Here is a 23276-nt window from a genome sequence, read left to right on the forward strand (position 1 = left end):
CCTGAAAGTGAAGATAATTGAGGAAGAGATGAAGATTCTGATGGGGAAATAATGTTAACAATCGAAGCATAAAGTTAAGATGTCATGTTAGGTGTCAATTCATACTCCAGGGCTGCTATACTGGCTCTAGTCTCACATGCTTTCGTGTGCGTACCTTTCGTCGATTTAGTCTAATGTCACGATGTATGTGTTCAGCGCGACCCTCACAACTTGGCGATATTCTCTATCATCGTCTCTAAGTCCTCCTCATCTACGGAATCCATGCCTTCTTTGGTTAGCTGCTGAATCGCCGTACTAACATCATCACGCCCATCGATAATGTCGATCCAGCCCTTCGCACCCTCAGTTTCCAAGGCTGCCACAATAGCCCCCGCAACTGTAGCGCGGCTTGTCTTATCCCCAACCCCAATCTTCCCAACCTTGACGCCACCTGCCTTCTCATCAGTCAGTGTTCCGGGTCGGAGACTGATCCCAGTGAAGCGCTCTTTGACAGGAACAGAATCTCTCGCCTCATTATCGTTGCGCTCTTTTGAGAGAATGGTCAGAACTTCGTCGGCAGCGACTTTAGCTTTATAGTAATTGGGCAATACTTCGTTGTTAATGTTTTGGGCGGCCTCCCAATCTTTGTCTGACCACCATGAGGGCCTGCTTCGGCGAGAGGCGAGATATGAGACTGTGAGAAATTTCTTGATGCTTGGTGTGTGGGTGCTCGCTTTTGTAAACGAGATGGCCGCATCGCGGTCAACGGCAAACGTCATCTCGGGACCTCCTTTGCCCCCAGCGCCTAATAACAATTAGCCGACGCAGTTCATGATGTTGCTTCAGCCAAGAAATCGATGAGCAACGAAAGAGCGTGCACTATAACATACCAGCACTCCAAACCACCCAATCTGGCTTGACTTGATCTAGAATCTTCTTCGCATCGGCCTCGCTCTTCACATCCGCAACGCTGCTGACGAGTACGCTTAGTTTACCCGGCTGCCCTTGCCCGAGCTTCTCAATGGTGGCCTTTTGCTCAGCGGTGCGGATCATGCCAGTGACATTCCAAGATTTAGCTAGCAAAAGAGGAGTCAAGAGCTGAGCGATTTTCCCGTGAGCTCCTATGAGAAGCACATGTGGAGCCATTGTGAGTTAATCAAGTTGAATCGTGGAAATCGTGTAAACCAAAGGTAAAGATTGTGGTGTAAGAGGAAGTCAATCAAGGGCAGATTTTACAGTTCTGGTCACTCAAAAGTGTCGCCATTGATGCCAAGTACGATTTCTAATATGACGTCGTTAATCCGACGCGAGCCGAGGAATACCTGGGTGCATATGAGCCGAGAATGAACAACACCCTCCTCCATTTGACACACTTCGATTGCGTGGTTTGAAGTTGGGAGGGCAATTGCCCATTCCGTTCAATTGAAGATGCCAATTGAAGTCACCAATGCCTGTTATCAGTAGGAATAGAATGACGAACACATATCCACTCATGGAAGGATGGATAAGTATAAGTTTGAGCTTTTTGATGGCTTTTAAAACAATTAACGATAAAGGTATCAAATGCTCACTCGAACCCATTGCTCCATCGCACCAGCCTCGCTCGAAGAAGAGAAACCCCACAAACCCGCTTTCTCATTCTCTATCGCACGAAACTTAAAAGACTTGAGTAATACAGCGAGCGAGCTTCACAAGAAGCCACCAGCACCAGGAGATACGGCAGGAGAGGTAGGGGTATTTACAGCGGTGGCAAACGTATTATAGAAGCCTGAAATGCTCTCCTCTGCTGTTCCATGTTCTGTTCTTGGTACTCCGAAAACGCCATTTGCCATGCATTGCAATATACAGTACTGGGAAAGAAAGAAAGACAAAAGGAAATCAGATGTGGTGGTGGTGATGCGATGTAGGCAGAAAAAGGAGAACGCCTGAAAATTATCTTGACTTGTCGCTCGACTCGCCGGCGAAAGGTCCTACTACGAAATTAGGCGTGGTCTCCGTGTTCTGGCTCGGGGGACCGCGGTAGTCGTGAGGACTAGAAGCCAAGATTTGATCAGTCGATTTCGTGTCAGGATGCACTTCAACACCTTCTTGCGCTTCCATGTCTTGCTTGGTAATGTTGCGACCGAATTTGAGGGAGTCGTTGTCACCAGTGCCACGGTCAATCGGCGACCAACCGGCTACACTGCCTGCAACAATACCAGCCATAACAGTTGCAGGACCAAAGGCGGAGTTGGAGCGAGATCTTCCGCGGCGGCGGCTGTTGGGTGTAGGAGGAGCAGGCGAACCTTCGTCTTGTTGGACGCCGTTGTTCGGAGTGCCGGGCAGCGAATGGCTCGATCGTGACCTGGTGAAGATCTCTTTAGGGTGTTGTACTTTGAACTTGAGGCTGCTGAGGCGGCCGCCACGGACTTTGCGGAGGAAGGCAAGTTCGTCGCGAATTTCCAGCATACCCGGATTCCATTGATAATCTTCATCGGACACGACCACTTCTGGAGTGCGCTTGCGCTTGAAGAAGTTGGGAATGCACTTCTCAATGAGCTCGTCGGGAATCAACCGAACAATCACACCTACGGGGAGGGAGAGGAAACCCAAGACTATCGAGTATCCCCATTGAGCTCCGTTAAGCCTGGTCACGGAGAATGCGACACCACCAACGAAGATAATCATGGTCTGTCCACCAATCATGATGAGCAGAATGACAATGAAGAACCAGTTGTGGGTAATGCCCTCGAAGACATTGAAGCGGTTATCGAGGCGGCGATTGTTCAGAGCGTTGAAAATCTGCATCCAGACAAAGGTGTTGAAGACGAGAGCAGGCAATTGCTCCTTCTCTCGGTCACTGTGGTAAGATAGGATGGATTCGCCGGCAAAGTAGAGGATGAAGGTAACTACAAGCTGGTAGATGGCCTGGCCGATGATCATCTTCCACATTCTCAACGTAATCAGAGGAGCTGACTTGGGATCTGGCTTTCGATCGAGAAGGCTTCGAGTAGGAGGATCGGTCGCAAGAGCCAAAGCGGCGAACGTGTCCATGATAAGATTGACCCAGAGAAGCTGAACGGCAGTAAGAACGGAGGTTTGGTCTTTGCTGGAGACGGCCGAGACGAACGTGAGCATGACAGCGGTAATGTTTACTGTGATTTGGAACTGCAAGAACTTCTTAACAGCGTCGTTCACAGCACGTCCCCAAAGAAGGGCCTTGACAATAGATGCAAAGTTGTCGTCCATAAGGATAATAGCGGATGCTTCTTTAGCAACCTCAGTACCAGCGATACCCATAGAGAAACCGACATCGGCGGTCTTGAGTGCTGGAGCATCGTTTGTGCCGTCACCGGTAACTGCAACCGTCTCGCCGAGCTCTTTGAGGCGTTTGACGAGCTTGCGCTTATCCTCCGGACTGGACCGGGCAAGAACACAAAGCTTGGGAATCACGGCATCCATGTCCCTCTTCGACAACTTGCGGAAGGTAGGGCCTTCCATGACAACACCGCCAGGAACAAGAATACCGCAGTCTTCGGCAATAGCCTTGGCTGTCATGACGTTGTCACCGGTAACCATGCGGACGTAAACTCCGGCATGCTGGCAGTCCTTGACAGCTTCACGAACACTGTCTCGTAGCGGATCCTGAATACCAACAACAGCTAGGAAGGTCATTTTATTGAAAATGTCTTCGAAAATGGCTTGACTCGGGTCATCTTCATTCTTGCGCGAATCGGTCGGTGGCCAGCTCTCGAAGTCGCGGTAGATGAGACCAATAGTGCGTAGTGATCGGGAGGCGTATGTAGTAATGATTTGTTCGAGCGCCTCGCGGTTGTCCTCAGTCATGGGGGCTTCCTTGAGCTCTTTGGCTGCATCGGTGACAATCTTGTCGCACTTGCCTAAAAGGATCTCGGAAGCACCTTTGACGTACATTCGGTAACGGCCATCATTGAGTTTTGCAACGGCTGCTGAGCACTTGATTGCCGAGTCGAAGGGAATCACCTGAACGATATTGGCATTAGAGCGCTCCTGACCAACGCTGCCCATGCCCATGTGATCGCGTGCAAAGCCGAGAAGGGCGGTTTCGGTCTTGGAGCCGATGAAGGGATCAGGTCCTCCTGTCTCGCCTTCAAAGGCAGTCGTATTCTGGATGATGGATTGTTCTAGGATATCTTTGACTTCTCTGCTGATAGTAGACACGAACTCGGTCGCCGATACGTCATTGGGGTTTTCCACGGGCGACTCCACAACATCCTGACCCTTGTTGCCGTCGTCTATAGGAGTAGGTGCTCCAGAAGCCTTCAACTTGTGATCTCCAAAGCGGAGGGCTGTCCCAAGCGAGCCAGCAACGACTGTCATTTTGTTTTGCGTCAGTGTACCCGTCTTGTCGGAGCAAATGGTCGTTGCGTTTCCCATGGTTTCGCAGGATCGGAGCAGTCGGACTAGGTTGTTGTCCTTGAGCATGCGGGTAGTAGCGAAGGCCAACGCGAGGGTGACAGCGAGAGGTAGACCCTCAGGAACGGCGACGACAATAACGGTAATGGCAACAATGAGAATGTCAAGGAAGTTCTGGCCCTTTTCCGCAGGCGTAGCACCACTACTCTTGAGGCCAACGAGAAACTCGATGAAGAGAACAACGAAGAGTAACAAGGCAGCTGCTCCACCGAGTTTGGCAATGTATGTGGCGAGTACATTCAACTTGGACTGCAACGGAGTGACTTCGCTGTCCTCGCGCAGAGACATCATGGTTTTTCCGTAGCTTGAGTTGATACCGGTAGCGGTGACGAGAAATGATCCTACGCCTTCCGAGACTTTTGCACCAGAAAGAATGAAGGGATCAACTTTCTTCAGATTATCGTGCCTCTCGATGGCCTTGAAGGCATCATCTCCAGGCGTCTTCTTGAGCAGGTCAGATTCACCGGTAGCCGAGGACTCGTCACACTTGATACCGTGACCTTGGATGAGGATACCGTCGACAGGTATCATGTCTCCAGGTTCCAGATTGACAACGTCGCCAACAAAGACATCATAGACGGAAATCTCGCGCGTCTTTCCTGACCTAACGACCTTGATCGTTCGGTCTTCCTTCTTCCGGTTAAGCTTGACAAACTGACGTTCTTTCTGCCAGTCATTCGCAGCACCGACGACGACGACAATCACAATGGCGACAATAATGGCGACACCTTCAATCCACTCGACTTTCGGCTCGCCAGGCTTATGTTTGACCCCGAAAGTTTGGTATAAACCAAGTGCAAGTGAGATGATGGCCGCCGCAGTCAGTAAAAGCAAAACCTTGTCGTTGTAGGCCATCCATGCTAACTGGAAGATGTTTTTGGGCTTACGAACAGGGAGCCTGTTGTCGCTGTAGACGCGTTTCCGATCCGCAAAGGTGTTTTCTCCGGTAGGCGTGGGATCAGTGGTTCCAACGCCATTAGATGCGATTTTGGGGGAGGTCTGTGTCGTGCTAGCCGTGGTAGCTTCCTCAAAAGTCACTGCGCCGTCTAGGTGCTGCTCGTCGACGCTCAAACCAGCCCTCCTATCAGTCCTAAGACCCTTTTCAATGCCGTCAAGTCCTCCGAGGGCGTAAAAGGCACTAAGACTTTTCGGATTGTACAGCTTTCCTAGATGGCCAGGCGTAAAAGCAAACTTGTTGTTCTCGACTTGGAAGTCTGCTTCTGTGCCAGGATCGGGCTTCAAGGCATCTTTAGCGTTCATAATCTCAGTCGGGGCCATCTCTCCTCTGAGGTGATCGCCGTTGGTAGATGTGACATAGGTACCACTAGAATTAGACTCTCCATTCTCGGTCGCAGAGTCCATCGAGTTTCCTCGAGAGCGGGCACCTGGCACACTCAATAGGCCCGCGTTATTCCATCCCTGAACTGGCGACGAGACATTATGAGGGCTCGTTGGTCTACTCTCTTTACTATCGAAGGAGCTCACATTGCGCAGCTCCTGTGACGGCTGCCTTGTATGCGTCGGTGAGATATTATCCGCGTTGGATTGTGTTGATGCCCTATTATTATCATCTTGTAATTCTCCAAGAGGTACTGATTCTCCCATATTCATGTCGTTGGTAGCGGATGTGTCGATGGTGATGGTGGGCGCCCGTGGTCGTAAAGGGCCCGGTGAGGGAGTATGCCTGTCGTCGGCCATGGTGGTAGCCTTGCGGGTATTGTCAGAGGGCGAGGCTGTGTGTTGGGCAGGCGGCGATGGATACGAGTCGTAGGGATGGTGCAGTGAGCTGAGGCGTGTTCCGGTGAGCTCTGCGGGCTAGGAGAAGTGCTGCATGCGGAATGTGCACGCAGGTTATTAAAGGCTAGGTTAGGGAAGGAAGCTGGGGCGAGTTTCGAGGCTGAGCGTCCTTCTTGCCGACTCCCGTCCACGGTTGCGCGTTGATGCAGAACGAGGTAAGAAGCGACTGAGCTGTCTCTGCAATGGACATGTACCAGAGTCTAGAGCAAACCGCTAGTCAGTACACGTCTTCGCGCCTGCCGTCGTTTGCCAGCTGCGCCACGACTTCACTCGCTGGGTGTGCGCGTCTCCGTTCGTAGGGGAGCTTACCAGGAACCGTTGGATGGGGTCTTGGGAGACGTCGTGGAAGGAGGCGAACTGGACACGGTGAAGCTGAACAGCGGTCTGGTGCTGGACAGATTGTGGCAGTGTCCGGCGCTGCGCATGCTCATTCGTGGTTGAGGTCGAGGCTGTGGCTATGGACAGTCCAGTGTACCCAGGTACCAGATGGGAGAGAGGCAATTAGGAGATGCGGCAAGGAAAGACGAGGCCACCGAGGGGTGCTCCAAGTTATCGACTGTTGGTTTGGGTGGCAGGGGAGGAGACGAAGGCACTGGGGCGGCCAGCGCAACCAGACCGAGAACGTCTTGTTTGTAGACGATGCTTCCAAGCCCTCGGGGCCTACACAGCCCTCCTTGGCAGGCCTTGTCCGCATGCAGGCTAGCGGCTAAGTGCACATTCACATTTGGCGGCCTTTGTGCCTCATTAGGCTCATGTTGCCCCCTGCCCGCGATCGCATCTTCCGTTTCACCTCCCGCAGCCATCTACGAGTGCAGCCTGCCATGTCGTCGACGTCGTTGTCGTTTTCATTTTCGTTGCCGTCGTCTCCTTAGCAACGAGGGCGAACAATACAACAAGCGCCTCACCAGGCTGCATTCCCAAATGAGCTGCCTCCGACGACCATGGAGATGAAGCCAAGATTACGCCCACGGCGCCGTGTCAAAGCGTCATCACCCAGCTATAGCGACGACTTTTCTCTCGTCTCTTTTTTTCCCCTGTGCTCGGCCAAGACTCGTCCATTGGGACCAGCACCCAACAATAACACATGTTCCTGCTTCAACTGGCCGCCCCTTTCCCGCCCCATTTAATCACCACTAGCATACCCTCGGGCGACATTCTGGGCGACTATATCTTATTAATCACTAGCCATCCACTTGTCGCTCGCCTGACCATCATAGCCATAGCGCCGCATGGAGGAAAACGTGAATCTCCAATGAAGCCAAGAGCGCAAAGCCTTGGCTGCGTCGTGCAAGACCACCAGGCGCATCTCCCGCGTCCAAGTCACCTTTTGTTCATTATGCGTCAGAGGCTGTCGTATTCAGCATTGACTGTCGCAAAACCTACCCTGCCTCTTGGTATCCAGCATTGCTTCAGTATCAGAGAACTCGAGGCGGATATTTTGGGTTTCCTCTGCGGACAGCGTCGTCTGCAGATCACCCGATTGCCCTCAATCAATTGCTAATCTATGGCGGCTAAGCTTGACTCAAGCTTCCAGTTTGAGGCTTGCCACACAGAGGATCGCCAATGCTGCAGCAGATGACCTTTTCTGCGACCTTGGGCCGTGGACGAACCCCGTACTACCAGTACCACTCTCTCTGCTCTCACCCTCTAAGAACAACACGACGTAATGCTATATTTCCCTCTGCCGGTTTCCGCGTGTTCTTTAATGCCAACGCTACCATTGGTTTGTTTCCCGGCGGTCCCTCGAAAGCACATCAACTCTATTCAACTTGCAAAGTTGACCCAATGCGTACCCGGCTGGTCTAATCTGAGATGCATTTACCTCTAGTTGTACGATGTGCAGCACCGCAAACAGTGGACTGGCGTTTACTAAGCGCTTCTCTACCTATCCCACCCAATCGACGTGCGCGCCACAAAACCCGATGCCGTATCTTGTACGGAAACCAAACTACGACTGGTTCGCTTAATCATGAGAAGAAACAAGTCAAACGACAAGGCGTGTCAGCAGTTTCTCAACGAATATGGAACATCTCCTCGCTCTTCCACAACTTCAGATTCGTGTTATACTACTGGGTTTCGTCGGGAACCGGCCTATCAGCTTGGCATGCTCCAAATCTTTTGGCCTTGAGCCCTATTTTCTAGCTACTTTGAAGTCGACCGTTCCTATGTCCTTGTCGGCCCCCCGTACTTCACGCTCGGTCCAAAAATAGGTTCCATGTCCAACCCCCATAAAGCGACCAATCTATTCGCAAAGATATCGAAATAGTATCTCTGCTTCGGAGACTTTTGCTTCTGTTCTAGAATTAGACATCGCGCATCGCATCTTCCCACAAGATACGATATCGCACAGCATCAACAACCTTGAAGTTCCCACCCCCGGTTGGACTGTAGTGCCTCAAAACTTCAAGGCCTTGACTACTCGACCACGCAGAAGCCGTTAGCGAGGCCATAATTCGCCATCTCGGTGAGACGGGCACGCTTTCCTGGGACTGTTGATTTGGTTGAGCACTGTTTTTGATAAATGTCAATCTTTGTTCGTTTGCGGTTTCGATATTGCACTCCATGGTATTATTAAGTACGCACGGCTTTGTCGTATGTGCATTATCTTGGTCGAGCTTTTCGGAGTTTCAGAACATGTATATTGTGTTTTGCCTTTGAATACAAATCGGATCTTCAACAAATGGGCAGCCACCTTTCCTAACCAGGCAAATTAAAATGGGGCACCTCCCTCACTTCATTCAACAACTTCGATAAATTACCGTTCTTGGCCGCCACCGTCATTACTCTGACCGTTCGTAACCCGGCGAAATCCGCTCTAGCTGTTTCTAACACGACCTTGGCCTGGAGGCTGAGGACAGGCCAACACAGGGGAAATTGACGCGTGAGTTTCAAAAGCGAATGGCGTAGCCCAGAATGTATAACCTCACCAACACAATTCGATCTATGAGAAAGGATTTGTACCTGAAGCCGTGGTGCCATAATCCCGCGAATGACAGATTCGTCGAGAGTTTGTTGGACAATAAGCTAATGAAGAAGCCATATGACCAACGAGCGAAGATGCGCCCTACCCATTTCACAAAGTCAACATGGCTTCACGAGCATGCAGTCACAACTCCAAGGCGGGTGCCGGCCCTAAATCACGTATGCAAGCTCAGTTTGGCGCAGTGCTATAGCATTCGTTGCCACACAACTTTGACGATAGCGCCTTGACTTCCCTAACCGTTCTGAACATGTCTAACTGCTTTCATGATATACATGAAATCTTGTGAAGTCCGCCTTGCGGCATTGCATACTGCGTGCATATTCTGTCTTTCTCTATACTATTGCGCTCAGATCGATATACTGTTTACTCTCTTATTACAACGATCATAGGCAGATTCCAAATACGCCTAGGAGCCGTCGTTCGCCCCCAATATCCCATCTTGCACAGCCCCGCCGCTCCGTTCCGCCTGCGCAACACCGAACGTGTGACACCGACTGATCGCCGCAGATTACGAACCATTTTCCATGCCATCATCGTCATTTCTCTTCCGTTTCTTCAGGTGTGGCAATTCAATCGCAAAGACCAATATATTGACCACGACGAACATGGCCATCGCCGAGATGAAGACAAGGCGCAAACTCTGCATGTACGCATCGATTACTGGGTGTCGTTAGTTTCTGAGGCTGTGTAGAGTTGGTAAAACGGGTATGTATATCGACGATACAAGTGTGACGTTGTAGCGTGCTAAGTCCGTACCTTGGCTTTGATGTTCCGGATCAAGGTCGATGATGCTTCGGACCGACTTGCGGACGCGTTGTATGACCTGCAATTGTCATTAGAATCGGGAAAGAACGACATGTTTCACGGCTTGCAAATTGTTGCGCAAGACGGACAAGAAGAGACGGGACAACAGATGTCGGGAATGTGTAAGATGAGGCAAAGTGTGAGATGCTGGGGGTCCGCAGCTTGGCCGCAATGACAGTCTCGAGAAGACGTAATGATACTAAGCAGACATTGGATGATAGTTCCGCAGTTGCAGGCGAGATTGTGGTACGAACCTTAGCCTTGTTGTGACCGGTGACGAGTTGCTCCAGATACTCCGTCAAGGCGTTCTGCAGTATCAAACTACTGAACGAAACGCCCATCACAATGCCTAAACTGCGCCACAGAATCAACGTACTCGTCATGACAGCCTGATCCTCTTGTGAACTTGTCGCAAGTACCGCAAGGCTCGTAGCTGGGAAACTCAAACCCTGTCCAAGACTCGAAGGCACAAGGAACATGGTCGCAAGCCATGTTGGAATATCATCCCACATTGAAGAGAGACATGTGGCTCCTACAAGCATACTCAGAGAGCCCACAGCGATGAGCCATTTCATGCGCCCAGTAGCTGTCATGATAAAGCCTGCTGAGACGCCACAGATGGTGAGGGCGACGGATGGCCCTGCAAGACGAAAGCCAGAAACGGATGCGCTTTCGAGTTTGACCGCTTGGAAGTAGAGAGGTGCGTTGAAGAGGATCGTGTTCATTCCGATTTGGGCGAAGAAATTGTTGAAGACGAGGTTCCCTCGCGGTTTGCTGAAGAGCATTGGGAGAGGCATTACTGCTCTTGCTGCTCCTGACTCGACTCTGATGAGAATGGCCCCAGAAATGACGGCAACAATGAGTGAAGCGATGACGATGGGGTGCTTCCATGGGTAGATGTTGCCTCCTAGATTGAGCCCTAGGATTAAAAATGCAACGGAACTTGCTAATAGAAAAGACCCAGCAACGTCGAACCCTTTCATAGAATCTCGGATACCCAGTCCTGACCGTTTGGCTAGGTTAGGTCCGAGCGAAGACGGTGTTGTAAAGATAGCGTTGAGTAAAAGGACCAGGAGGATGGGAATCTGAATCGCAAAAGTCATCCGCCATCCTAGTTTGTCGCACAAATAACCGCCAAATGCGGCACCACATGCTGAGCCGCCGCCGTAGAAGAGGTTTATATAGGCCTGGTAGGTTCCTCTGATTTCGATACTGACAAGATCGTTGGTCATGACGTTACCCATGGAGAGCACACCAGCGGCACCGATCCCACAGAATGCTCTTGCAGCAATGAAGCTCCCTACACTCTGTGCGAGAGCGCACCAAGCCGTCGTCGCTGCAAGAAGCACGAGACCGGTGAGATACAGTAGGCGGCGACCAAAAGTATCCGACAGCCGACCCATAAGCGGTTGTAGCGATGTCGATGTAAGTAGAAAGGCAGTCGAAAGCCAGGATGCAGAGTTTGAGGCATGGAAGTACGATGTGATAACTGGATGACTAGACGCCATGAGTGTGGAGTCGAACATGGCAATCAACGAGTAGGTCAGCAAGATCTGTCGTGCGATATCCGTTTCCAAGAGGAAAGTTGTATGAGAGTGCCCGACTCACGAAGTATCCTAGTAGGATGCCGCCGAACACACATCTAAATTTCCATTTGCCAACCCCCTCGAGTTTCCCGTTGTTTTGAAATCTCACCAAGTTCTCCAGCTCCGCTCTTGGTGCTGTGTCATCATCATCATCATCATCGGGTAAGGCTAGCTGAACATGTGGATGATGACTTCTGGTCTTGCCCAAATCTGGAGACTGATGAACGCTGCCCTCGCCATGTATTGCTATCTCTACAGATTGAACATGATTCTCTTGACAATCCGAGGTAGACTGAAGCAGCGGAGTTCGCTCGGAAGGATGCGATGATCGGCCGTTCGCGCGCGCACCTGAGGGCATTACAACGACTCCTGCCCTTTGGATACGCTTCTCCGCAGAGGGTCATATAACAGAATGGAGGAGATAGCCAAGAAGATGGTGTTGAAAGTCATGGATGGGATGCAGAGTTGCTTGCATCAAAGATGTAGGTACATCGAGGCGCTGCTGTCGAATCCTCTAACCTCTTCACTGCTAGCACTCCCGAAATCGCCGCCACCCTTCCATGTCAACGGCGGCAGATCACAAATTCCACTTTGGCTCTGGCAATCTGAAACGATGAAGACACCCTTAAGAATCGCGATCCTTCAATGCGACACGCCGCCGCCGGATGTCATTGCAGAGTATGGCAAATACGACCGTATCTTCACGACACTGCTCGAAACGGCTGCCGGGGGAGTAGGCCTATCTCCGAAGCAAGATCTTGAGTTGAGCGCTTTTGATGTTGTCACAGCACAGGAGTATCCTGATCTGGAAAACATAGACGCTGTTCTCATCTCTGGCTCAAGTATGTTATCAGGGCGTGCAAGATGTACTGGTTCATTACTCATGCGATGCAGAACACAACTCGTTCGACAACGAGGCATGGATCTTAAAGCTTGTCGACTTCACGAAGAAACTCTTGAACCAGGATCGGATCCGAATCATCGGCGTCTGCTTCGGACACCAGATTCTTGGAAGAGCTGCAGGCGTCAAAGTAGGACGGAGTGACGACGGCTGGGAGATTTCAGTTCTACCCGTTCAGCTCACCGCAAAGGGGAAAGAGATCTTCCAGCAAGATAGCCTTGTACGTGGCTGATAATCACTTCCTTCCGCCATGGCTGTTTTCCTAACCTTGAATTACTCTAGGCCATCCACCAAATGCACAAGGACATTGTGTTCGAGTATCCTGAAGGTGTCGAGAAGCTCGGCGGCTCTCCACGCTGTCTCGTTCAAGGCATGTACAAGAAAGGCAGACTCATCTCTGTGCAAGGGCATCCGGAGTTCAACCAAGGCATCGTGACGCATCTGGTCAAGATGAGGCAGCAGCAGGGCATCTTCGAGGATGAGCAGGCGCGGGATGCGCTGGAACGAGTTGGGAGGCCTCATGATGGCGTAACTATCGCGAAAGCATTTCTAAGATTTCTGCTTGAGGATTGAGGGTTGGCACTAGACATGGCGTGGAGATGGTGTGTTTCTACGGTATACCCATCTCTGTTCATTCATTGCATGTATGTCAGCTATCCTGTGTGGTAGACGTGTGATACTTTGTGGTAGGATGCGATATAGAAACTCGCCAAGGTGTCATTTTTGATTGGAAATAGCCATATCGCAGTCTTTGCAAGACCCGTAATACGCTTCTGAAGGTGCAATGGTGTACACCAGGTAGGGTAGGCTGTTCGCAGCGTGGAGCGACCCCATAAACGGCGCGGCGTGGCCGTGGGGGTGCCGATCGCCAGGGTCTCTCAACCTTTTGCTGGGCTCCCTCGAATCCTCCTCTCTTGATGACCAGGATGCCTCCTTCCACATCGCTCGTTTAGACACCACCTCTTCTTCGACGTCGGCTGCGCCGTAGCAATACCTGTTTTGTTACATTGTATATACTCTCTTAATCCAAAACCCGTCGTTGCTGCATGCATCTTGCTTGATAGCTGTTCCGGACCCTGGCCATCCCTCATGGGAAAGTGTACGCAATCACCCTTGGGCCCCCCCCCTTTGCAATACATTCTAGATGCTGACCAGACTGGGTGTACAGGGAGATATGGTGTTGTTCTGGATGCTGGGTCCTCGGTGAGTTTTGGCGACCAAATATCGCATCCATAGTAGGCTTGTCGCTGACCAGCAAAGGGGACGCGCGTCCATATCTACCGATGGCTGAACAGCGACACAGCTCGCAAGCAAGCGACCGACGCACAACTGCACACTTTACCGGTAATCGAGACGGACAAGAAGTGGACCAAGAAGATACACCCAGGTGCGTAGCTGCAGCACGGCCACGAGGCGCAAGCCGGCTGCTCTAACACACAAATGCCCAGGTATCTCGACTTTCGGCGAACACCCTCACCAAGTCGGCCCAGAACATCTCGACAAACTCCTCAGTCACGCGCTCAAAAAAATCCCCATCGAAGATGTCCCGAACACGCCGCTCTTTCTGCTTGCGACCGCAGGCATGCGAATACTCCCGCTGCCCCAGCAAAGGGCACTCTTGAAAGAGGTCTGCGAATTTGCACAGAGCACTACCAAGTTCCAGTTACCGGATTGCCAAGTACATGTTCAGGTCATACCGGGCGAGACAGAGGGCTTATATGGCTGGATAGCGGCGAACTACCTACTCGGAGGATTCGACCGCCCAAACCATCACAATCATGGCAAGGGGCATAGCACATATGGATTCCTGGACATGGGGGGCGCATCCGCGCAGATTGCGTTTGCGCCAAATGCTACCGAAGCCGAGAAGCACGCCAACGATCTGACGCTCCTACGGTTACGGACGATTGACGGTACACCTCTAGAGTACAAAGTCTTCGTGACAACGTGGCTAGGATTTGGCGTCAATCAGGCAAGGCAACGATATGTCAAATCTCTCATTGAGTCGAGTACATCGGTCGAGCTACCGGATCCATGCTTGCCCGCCGATCTGACCGTTGACGTGACAAAAGACGGCAAGTTTCTTGATCTAGATTCGGACAACCGCGACGAACCGAAACTAAAGGCGGCTGCGCAGCTGGTTGGCACCGGAAAGTTCGCCGAATGTTTACATCAAACATATCCTCTGCTAGAGAAAGAGAAGGAATGTACGGATTCACCCTGTCTGATTAATGGACAGCATGTACCAGCGATCGACTTCGACGTAAATCACTTCGTAGGCGTCTCAGAGTATTGGCATACAACACACGACATATTCGAAATGGGGCACAAGGACAAGGCTTACGACTTCAAGACCTACCAAGAGCGCGTAGATGAGTTCTGCAGTCAGGATTGGAAGAGCATAAAGAAAGGTCTCAAGAAAGAGAAATGGGGCGGCAAAGTCGATGAAGAGAAGGCACGAGATGTTTGCTTCAAAGCATCTTGGATTATCAACATGCTGCACGACGGGATCGGAGTTCCACGCGTGGGCATCGAAGACCTAAAGGGCAGCAAAAACACCACCAAAGCTGTCCTCGACAATGCCAAAGCAAAAGGCTTCCTCGACCCGTTTCAAGCTGTCAATAAGATCAACAACGTAGAAGTAAGCTGGACACTTGGGAAAATGGTCCTATATGCCTCTAGCGAAATCCCTATACCGTCAGAACAAGCGCTAGCTGTAGGCTTCGGCTCAAATGTGCCTGGGATACCATCCGACTTTCAATACCCAGGCGGCAGTCACATCCCCTACGAATCCGAAAACGACTGGCATCGCCTCTTCGTTGAGAATCCGCGACGTGTCCCTGGCTTTTTCATCATGATCTTTATCATAATCTTCATCTTCTGCATTGTCCTAGGTAAAGAGAAGAGGGCCTCGGCACGTAAGTCCATCGGCAAACTATTCGCACGAAAACACGGGAAAGACCCACTACACCGTCGCCGTCGCGGTTTCCTTCCCAGCAAACTCTTCGGCCTCGGTAGTTCCTTAGGACAGACATATGAGCGTGTTGACCTCGAGGATGGAGAGGCGGCGAATGAATTCGAACTCGAGGAGACATATCTTGATTCTTCGGACAACGAGTTCTCCGACTCCTCTGACGGTTCAAGGCTTGGAAGGACATCGGGTTGGGCAACACCGCAAATCAAGCCTGAGACGGGTACAGCAAGTTACGTCGGTGGCGCGGGGAATGACCTGCTCAACCAAGGTGTCGGGCTGAATTTGGGGCCACAGAGTGCATTCGATCGCAATGGTTTACTGTCGAGGACTGATAGCAGAGAGAGGATAAGAAGTAGAGCCAGTAGTCCAAAGAGAGGGAAGCGTAGCTAGACGAATAACGAAGGGAGTCAGGGGCATTTCTAGTGTGTAGCATAGTGACAGGACTCGGCGTTTTGGAACCTTGCAAGCGGGCGGACAGGGTCGTCCTTCCCAGGAGTGAGACTCGACATTTTTTTTCACAGAGGTGTTTTGCTTATACAACGTTGCGAATTGTACTATCGAGCAGTTGTATGCATATACCCGTTGAAATGTTAATTTGTTATGACATATCTTCTTATGCATATTGTGAACTGACTAGTTCTACTCGGCCCGCAGACCAGGATAACTGAGTACAGACAGAACAGCATTGGATACCCCCGCTCTAGGTTGACCAAGAGGTGAGCCGGGAGGACTTCATGAATGCCCATCGCCCTCGTAGCCGCCTAGGTGAGTTCGTTTGTGCGTATCCTCTTACTAATCTGCTCGTCTTGTCTCTCCTGCCCTTCTTCTAGTCTCTTCCTCTTCCCGCCCATCTCTTCGTCCTTCGTCAGCCAAAAGCGGTGGGGGAGTATCCCCTTGTCCTTGATTTGCTCATCAATAATCTCCTTCTCCTCACGCTCCTGTTCGCATAGCTCGACATTGGGTATTGAGAGGTCAAGCGGCTCGTCGTCTAGGCGAAAAAATACACGCTGAGCGAATTTGGTGCGGGATCGCTTGCGGGAGAAGCTGTAGCGGAGAGAGCTCGAGCTAAATGGAAAGTAGCTACCGAAGAAGCCGTAATCGCCACCCTGCTCTTCTACCTCTAGCATCTGCCATCGTGCATCCACAAGCAGACCCGCCAGCTCACTCTTACCCCAGTCTTCATAAATATCATTGGGTACGTTTGCGGTAAGCTTCTTAAGATTTTTGAACTGTGATGCGTAGCGGGCCCAGAAGCGGCGCCATCCTACCATCTCGCGCTGCATAAGGGCCTTTTCTGCTGGAGTTGGTCGTTTTGCTGCGCGCAGCCAACCGCTTACACCAGGAACATCGACAGGGTATTGGATAGTAAGTTCGTCGACCATGGACGCAATCGATGTTAGGTTGAAGGAGGCCTGTGTGGGAACAAGCACTTCACGCTTTTCATCATCTTCGCCAATGAATGTCTTGTAGTCACCAAAATATAGTGAACCGTCCAGACCAGAGGAAGGGCAAGTGTTAGTACGATCGCCAATGGATATACGAATTGGTATGCTCAAGCCACGAAGCGTAGAGACCATGGTCTGTATGCGGGAGAGGACGTCAGGTTTCGAAAGGAAGGTCCGAGGTTCGAGATTTGCTGGGAAGACATCACACATCATCGAGTCCCAGGCTAGGATCGGCTTCCAGTCACACTTCTGCGCCAGCCAGCGCAACGCTTCCTGCACCTCCGGCTTGGAACTCGGGTCACTTGATGCTTGGTCATTGTTCTGTTGCGTGATCTGACCGAAGTGATGTCGGCGCTGCATGACGTTGACAAGGTGGAATGGATGCAATGTGATGTTCTGGAGGTTACGGATGGGTTTGATGTTGATTTTCGGATATTTGTTGCTGATGGTCTGGAGACTTTGGAGTAGGTCCTCGAAAGAGGCGCCAACGCCCTGGACAACATGATTTCCTAGGACCATGTGGTCACGCGCGCAAGCATCAAAGGTCTTGTCATCGAAGGCTTCCTCCTCGTCGCGGTGGTGGTGTCCCTGTGTGATTCTGTATGGAATAGGGCCAATGACATCTCTGTCGCGGCGGTCCTCCATCCAGCTGTAGAGACCAATCTCAACGTCGGTTAAGCGCGCCCATGATGTAGCATCGGTGGAGAAAAGCGATCGATATGGCGCATAATCGTGTACCCTTAGCTTTGTCATGCTCGGTGGACAGTACTTTTGCACGCCATCCACTAAACAGCATACCCGTTGGTGGACCTCCCACTCATTCCACGTGCTGAGGTTGAGGTTAGTCTCCCTACGCAAAGAGGGAATGGGGTCAGTCAACCTACTGGAAGCCGGAGTACCGCTCTCGTATCGCAAGCGTTTTCAGTTTGTTGCAGATGGGGAATATCATGCTAGCAATGGATCCACCATTTCTCCGCCTCGATATCCTGAATTTCTGCTTGAAGCGATAGTCATTATATGCATAGCTGTACTCGATACGTGAGTGTGCCGTGTAGTCTGCCCAGTTTGCCACCTCCAGCTCCTCGAGTCGTGCGAACAGCGTGTGACAGGCTTCTGCAAGCATCTTCCAAGTCCACGTCTCCTCAGGTGTCCACACAAAGTCTTTGATAGCCGATATGTCCAGACCAGTCAAAGCAGGTAGGTTGTCTTGTATCCAGCGAAAGTCATCGATGCTCGCCCAGTGAGACATTGCCAGCTTGTGTACGTATTTCCGATTCGAGTCGTTGATGCTCTCTTGGAAGCTTTGCCAGCGTGATAACCCCATTTTCCGATACTTCCAATCTCCTAGTCTCAAGTCTCGGACTTCGGCCTTGGTACGAGATCAGTCTATGTCTCACATGGAGTTCTTACATGGACGTCACGTACTAGCTGTATCGGATACTTGTATAGCAGTTGCTTTACTGTCTCGCTGTTTGCCATACCTTTACATAGCCTCTTCAAACTCCATGCTGCATCTCGGTCTAGATAGTCCATGATGCACTTGAAGATATCGTCTGGTAGCTTGAGTAATAGGCTGTTCTGGTTCGTGGAGGCTCTAGGCCTTGGAAGATTGAGCGGATCGAAAGCGCTCATGGGACTGCCTTCGCGACTGGAGTGTGAGCCTTGCGCTGAGGGCGACGCATGCTCCATGTCGAGGAGCGCGAACAGACTCATTGAGTGTAGGGGAAAGAGAGATTGGCAGCTGCAGAAGATGTAGGCTACAGCTGCTCTCCTAGCAGCGGCGGTTAGGAAACGAGGGAGAGTGACAGCGCGAGGCTGGGACGTGCTAGACCGCGGAGGAGCACCGGCGGTTCGATCGGTTTTGGGCCGCGCCAACCAGCGACCAAATTTTTGGCCGACTCAAGCTTCTTTCACCACTTCTCAAGCTCTCTTTGAGAGATTCGAACAACCGTCGCCAGCACACTTCCTGCTCCATACCAAGGACCACAGCTTGCGCGTTCCATCTTGCTAGCAAACCCGCACCCACCTCCACCGCAACTACAAAGTGTGACTGCGACAGTCACCATGGCCGACGCCCAAGTCTTCGAAGAGACCTTTAGCATAACGTCTATCAACAATGAGAAGTACGACCGCGTGTCTCGCATTTTCGGTACCTCGACCGACAACCAAATCACCATGACGCTCGACATCAATCACGAACTTTTTCCCGTGCAGTCGGGTGAGACGCTCAACATGGTCCTAGCCACCACCTTGTCCCTAGACGGCACCTCAAAAGAGCAGAACGAGACCATGTGGAGGAATGTGGGCAAGCACGGTGTTACAACTCTTGCGGATATGTACGATTACGTGTGCTATGGCAAGAACTATCGCATGGAGGATGGGGATGGAGATCAGATGCAAGTCTTCATCGCCCGCGCATAACTCGGCCGTGTAGGTGCTAACAGGAACACAGGAAGTACTATGCGAGTTTCGGCGGATTGCTCCTGTATATGGAAGGTCCGTATAGAAAACTGGGCGGGCTGAAAATCGACAACATCTACATGCTTGTCAAGCACTCATAGGTCAACCCGGTCGTGCGCATAACAAAGCAAAAGAGAACAGGCATGGACGGCGTTATGGTGGCATAGGTAGTGGTATTGGTACCATTTGGTCTGGTCTATTTGGCATACGGCGTCCGGATACCCCCAAAAGGAGTCCTCAGATCTACTTTTTCTTTTGCTCCTCCTACTAGAGCGTAGGAAATTCGAGCCTTCTATGCAATCTACTCACAATCTCAATGTAGTCCGTCTCGTTCTCACTTGTCAAGATGCCGTGTCGGACGAGGAAATCGAGCACTACCAAAGCGCAATTTGGCTTGAACTCGCCGTTCTTCATTGCCTCTTGCACCTCTTCCACTGACCACAGATAGAACTCTTCTACCTCGTCATCACCGGGCTTCGGTGTCGTGCCCTCTGGAAGTTCGAGGTCGTAGATGTACTGGCACTCCGGTTGCATGAGATTTGTCTCGCCGCCTGCTCTCTCGTCCCTTATGTACCAATACGACAATGTCCCGCAAGCAACGGCCTTTGATCTGACCAGCTCTTCAGGCAGCGACGCTTCCTCTCCACATTCTCTTACTAAACTCTCAAGGGGGGATTCTCCAGATGCGATGCCACCTGCCACGGCATTGTCGAGCAGGCCACCATATGTCTGCTTTGTCCGTGCGCGCCGTGGTGTCCAGATCTTCAGCTGTCCGTCTTTGTTTGTATAAGCTGTTAGATGCACACCGTATGTGACGACGCCCAATAGCGGACTCGCACTCCGTTCGACATTGAACAAGAGTTCTTTCCCTTTCCCATACACAGCGTACAATTCTCCTCTCCACTTGCTCAGGACCTTGAAATGCCCAGTCTCCTTCATGGCCAACAGCGTCGTCTCGACCGCTTTCGACCGCTCCTCTGCATTCTTCCCGCCGGTGAGTGTCAAGGTACGTTCGTCATCGTTTAGTTCCCAGTTTGGAATGCCGCGGAAGACTTCAGCAACTGAGGGGAGCATGTAGCCCAAGGCATAATCATGGCCCGAGACGCGTAGTTGGTAGTAAGTCGTTATGCTGGCGAGATAGCGTTCCGTGTTGGACTCGGGATAGGGGAAGCCATCGCACTGATTGACTAGATCGAGATTGGAATGGGACATGGTGGGTGTAGAGTGAAGAATTGCAGGGCGGCAGCGCTCGGGCTAGCTCTGAGGCTGCGTCATACGCGACCTATGGAGCTTGTCGGAGGCTTGGTGGGGGCGGGGTAATACAACGTAGGACGGCTCTTGAGCTTCGAGAATGCTGCAGTAGGAGACTTCCGACACTTGCTTATTACGCTTCTGGTGACCCAGGTTGGTTTTACGGTAATTTTTATGAAGGCTCAGGGGCGTCAAGTGCGTCCTTTATCACCCGTCGTTGTAGCTGCCTAGCATAGCCACTGCGACCCACAATGCTCGAACCACGGCTCTTCGGCTCTCATCCCATCTCGCCCTGAACTACAACACTGTTGTGTGTCAACCCGGAGCAGAACAATATGAGCGATCAACCAAGGGAAGAATCAGCCCAGAGGAGGGTTGTTCTCGAGGTACCTAAAGCACACGTCAAGACTGTCAAGTCAGCCTTGGAGAAATTTGGCCAATTGGACCGAACACGCAGAATCGCCCCAGGAACGAAGAGAGACAGTATCGCTGCTATACCCGGAGCTCCCGGAAAGCAACAATTAGACGCACGAGATGACATCCACTCTGACCTTCTGCAGGACAGCATTGCGACCTCCACACCTGGCACTTTGCCTGAAGACGCAGCGGCTACTTCCCAATTCCCGGTCCTGAAATTCGACCCAGGCAGCGGCCAATATGTAGATCCAGCAGTACTACGACAGGAAGATCAAAGAATCATTGCTGTTGAAGATCCCAGTGCTACACCCCAATTCCCGACCCTGAAGTTCGATCCGGTCAGCGGTCAGTATGCGGATCCAGCGGTACTACAACGAAAAGATCAAAGTATTGAAGCTGTTAAAGATCCTAGTGCTCCCGTGCAATTCCCAGCCTTGAAGTTCGACCCGATCAGCGGCCAATATGTAGATCCAGTGGTACTACAACAGGAAGATCAAAGTATCGACGTACCAGTCCTAAAGTTTGACCCAGTCAGCGGCCAATACGTGGATCCAGCGGTACTACGACAGGAAGATCAAAGTATCGAAGCAGCTGAAGAGCATTGCATGCGTATTCCCACCACAATCCCATACGCCTTGGATGGACACATAAAGGACGATACCTCACAGAACCGTCAAGAGGACGAACTCAAGTCAAAAGTACTCAAGAAATTGGCCTTAGGTTATCTCTTTAATGACATATCAATATCACATCAGGTCATACCAATCGACTCACTGGATCCTACGTTGCACAAGAATCCGCTTCAAAGAGCATTGAAGGAAGCTCTAGAGGCTCTCCCACAGTCAATCCTAATGTCGCGAGGTCTTACGGTTGAGGGACTTGTCTCTTCCTTTCCGGATTCGTACTCAGTATACAGACCCATGTTGCTACTTCCGCACAACGCGTTTGCTTCTGACGCGTGGAACAACTTCATGTCCGCTCATGCGGCAAATTCTGATTCTTTACGACCGGTATGGCAGCGCATTGCCGAAGCAGTGGGCGCAACACACATCGCTGTCAACTCACCCATACCACTGCAAACAAGCACCAAAACTGCCGCCGCCCAGGACCAGATAGAATCACAAGCTCAAGAAAACTTCCTCCGCAGTCCGGTCAATCTCGCCCCAATATATGGTGACTTCGGCCCCTTACCGACACCACAGACCCTCTCATCTCCTAATGAAGCCGACTTCAAGAACGCCTTGTGGGTAACAACAATTCAAAACGGCATCCACCAGACGTGGGCGCCATTATACACAATGTTCAGCCGAGGGGTAAGCAAGGCCATGATCGATTTGCATGTAAGACATACACTGATCTCGTACCTATTCTTCTAGAACGTCAGTGAGAAGACACGACTTCTCACTCTACCCTCTGTAACTATGGACTTCGATGTCCCGTCTGCTGCCGTCGATTTGTATGCTGGGATAGGGTATTTTGCGTTCTCTTACAAAAAGGGTGGAGCTGGCAGGAAGAATGGGATTGAGAAAATATTATGTTGGGAATTAAACCCATGGTCAGTGGAGGGGCTGAGACGAGGCGCAGAGATGAACAGGTGGACGTGTAGGATTTGGGGTAAGAATGAGATGCCGGTCTCGCAGGTGGATTGGGAGACTTGGAGACGAGAGCTAGAGAAAAGGGGAGATGACGAGGATTTCTGGATCTTCCAAATGAGCAACGAATTCGCCGGTGGTTTAATTCAACATCTGACAACTCCCGAGCCGCCGCTTGTCCTACCTATCCGACACGTCAACCTCGGTCTTCTCCCTTCATCTACGCGTTCCTGGCGCACTGCCATGAGAGTACTCGACATTGAGTGCGGCGGCTGGATTCACGCGCACGAAAATGTCGGCGTGCAAGATATCGAATCCCGAAGCAGAGAGTTGGAGGATACATTCCAGGGGCTTTTAGAGGAAAGGGGAGGGAAGAGACTGGAGAAGGACGGAGGAAAGTGTGTCAAATTAGAGCATGTGGAGAGAGTGAAGATGTATGCGCCGGGTGTTGTGCACTGCGTTTTTGACGTCTATGTTCCCGGAGCATCGTAGTGATAAAGGTAGTTGTTGATAGCCTTACACAGCTAGACTTGAAACTAAGCAGTCCTTTCAATACCAAGTATGTATACGCGAGTAACGAAAGAGTAGACAAGGATCAGATAACTCAGGGTATCTTATTAGGCAGCTATGTGGGAATATGTATAGCAAAGTAG

At 51.3% G+C, this 23276-nt stretch overlaps 9 protein-coding genes across 9 annotated transcripts; 4 read left to right on the top strand and 5 right to left on the bottom strand.

The window, feature by feature from the left end:
- Positions 1-203: 203 nt before the first annotated feature.
- Positions 204-1125, bottom strand: K460DRAFT_356393 (uncharacterized protein; the record flags this gene model as incomplete). Its single annotated transcript, XM_040931955.1, has 2 exons — positions 204-784; positions 870-1125. 2 exons carry the CDS (start codon positions 1123-1125, stop codon positions 204-206), a joined length of 837 nt encoding a protein of 278 aa, XP_040789325.1.
- A 786-nt stretch (positions 1126-1911) lies between these two features.
- K460DRAFT_283740 (calcium transporting P-type ATPase-like protein) lies at positions 1912-6111 on the bottom strand (the record flags this gene model as incomplete). Its single annotated transcript, XM_040928679.1, has 1 exon — positions 1912-6111. One exon carries the CDS (start codon positions 6109-6111, stop codon positions 1912-1914), a length of 4200 nt encoding a protein of 1399 aa, XP_040789326.1.
- A 3256-nt stretch (positions 6112-9367) lies between these two features.
- On the bottom strand, positions 9368-12044 carry K460DRAFT_367511 (MFS general substrate transporter). The gene is made up of 4 exons (XM_040933588.1): positions 11606-12044; positions 10252-11529; positions 9950-10016; positions 9368-9853 (listed from the first exon to the last, which is right to left on the bottom strand). The coding sequence occupies exons 1-4, from the start codon at positions 11939-11941 to the stop codon at positions 9702-9704; spliced, it is 1833 nt and encodes a 610-aa protein (XP_040789327.1). The 5' UTR covers positions 11942-12044; the 3' UTR covers positions 9368-9701.
- Positions 12045-12185: 141 nt separating this feature from the next.
- On the top strand, positions 12186-13219 carry K460DRAFT_310325 (class I glutamine amidotransferase-like protein). The gene is made up of 3 exons (XM_040930149.1): positions 12186-12425; positions 12478-12704; positions 12767-13219. The coding sequence occupies exons 1-3, from the start codon at positions 12197-12199 to the stop codon at positions 13055-13057; spliced, it is 747 nt and encodes a 248-aa protein (XP_040789328.1). The 5' UTR covers positions 12186-12196; the 3' UTR covers positions 13058-13219.
- A 354-nt stretch (positions 13220-13573) lies between these two features.
- K460DRAFT_406956 (uncharacterized protein) lies at positions 13574-15848 on the top strand (the record flags this gene model as incomplete). The annotated part of the gene is made up of 4 exons (XM_040937016.1): positions 13574-13583; positions 13653-13687; positions 13745-13871; positions 13933-15848. 4 exons carry the CDS (start codon positions 13574-13576, stop codon positions 15846-15848), a joined length of 2088 nt encoding a protein of 695 aa, XP_040789329.1.
- Positions 15849-16219: 371 nt separating this feature from the next.
- K460DRAFT_356398 (uncharacterized protein) lies at positions 16220-18227 on the bottom strand (the record flags this gene model as incomplete). Its single annotated transcript, XM_040931956.1, has 2 exons — positions 16220-17732; positions 17788-18227. 2 exons carry the CDS (start codon positions 18225-18227, stop codon positions 16220-16222), a joined length of 1953 nt encoding a protein of 650 aa, XP_040789330.1.
- Positions 18228-18803: 576 nt separating this feature from the next.
- K460DRAFT_336132 (DNA-directed RNA polymeras-like proteines i) lies at positions 18804-19464 on the top strand (the record flags this gene model as incomplete). Its single annotated transcript, XM_040930967.1, has 2 exons — positions 18804-19303; positions 19360-19464. Exons 1-2 carry the CDS (start codon positions 18968-18970, stop codon positions 19462-19464), a joined length of 441 nt encoding a protein of 146 aa, XP_040789331.1. The 5' UTR covers positions 18804-18967.
- A 166-nt stretch (positions 19465-19630) lies between these two features.
- On the bottom strand, positions 19631-20575 carry K460DRAFT_283363 (thiamine pyrophosphokinase-related protein-like protein; the record flags this gene model as incomplete). The annotated part of the gene is made up of 1 exon (XM_040928651.1): positions 19631-20575. The coding sequence occupies one exon, from the start codon at positions 20573-20575 to the stop codon at positions 19631-19633; it is 945 nt and encodes a 314-aa protein (XP_040789332.1).
- Positions 20576-20790: 215 nt separating this feature from the next.
- K460DRAFT_129921 (uncharacterized protein) lies at positions 20791-23265 on the top strand. The gene is made up of 2 exons (XM_040926673.1): positions 20791-22344; positions 22408-23265. Exons 1-2 carry the CDS (start codon positions 20950-20952, stop codon positions 23113-23115), a joined length of 2103 nt encoding a protein of 700 aa, XP_040789333.1. The 5' UTR covers positions 20791-20949; the 3' UTR covers positions 23116-23265.
- Positions 23266-23276: the final 11 nt, after the last annotated feature.

Source organism: Cucurbitaria berberidis (assembly GCF_010015615.1).
Source record: "Cucurbitaria berberidis CBS 394.84 unplaced genomic scaffold K460scaffold_3, whole genome shotgun sequence".
NCBI lineage: Eukaryota > Fungi > Ascomycota > Dothideomycetes > Pleosporales > Cucurbitariaceae > Cucurbitaria > Cucurbitaria berberidis.

What these genes read in the sequence shown, in the direction of transcription:
- K460DRAFT_310325 (XM_040930149.1), top strand. Translation starts at nt 12,197, where the DNA reads ATGAAGACACCCTTAAGAATCGCGATCCTTCAATGCGACACGCCGCCG. An exon ending in TGTTCTCATCTCTGGCTCAA is followed by an intron (nt 12,426 to 12,477) that starts GTATGTTATCAG and finishes CATGCGATGCAG; the next exon opens with AACACAACTCGTTCGACAAC. An exon ending in TCTTCCAGCAAGATAGCCTT is followed by an intron (nt 12,705 to 12,766) that starts GTACGTGGCTGA and finishes GAATTACTCTAG; the next exon opens with GCCATCCACCAAATGCACAA.
- K460DRAFT_367511 (XM_040933588.1), bottom strand. Translation starts at nt 11,941, where the DNA reads ATGCCCTCAGGTGCGCGCGCGAACGGCCGATCATCGCATCCTTCCGAG. An exon ending in GCATCCTACTAGGATACTTC is followed by an intron (nt 11,530 to 11,605) that starts GTGAGTCGGGCA and finishes ACCTACTCGTTG; the next exon opens with ATTGCCATGTTCGACTCCAC. An exon ending in CCGGTCACAACAAGGCTAAG is followed by an intron (nt 10,017 to 10,251) that starts GTTCGTACCACA and finishes TGACAATTGCAG; the next exon opens with GTCATACAACGCGTCCGCAA.
- K460DRAFT_129921 (XM_040926673.1), top strand. Translation starts at nt 20,950, where the DNA reads ATGAGCGATCAACCAAGGGAAGAATCAGCCCAGAGGAGGGTTGTTCTC. An exon ending in ACACAATGTTCAGCCGAGGG is followed by an intron (nt 22,345 to 22,407) that starts GTAAGCAAGGCC and finishes CTATTCTTCTAG; the next exon opens with AACGTCAGTGAGAAGACACG.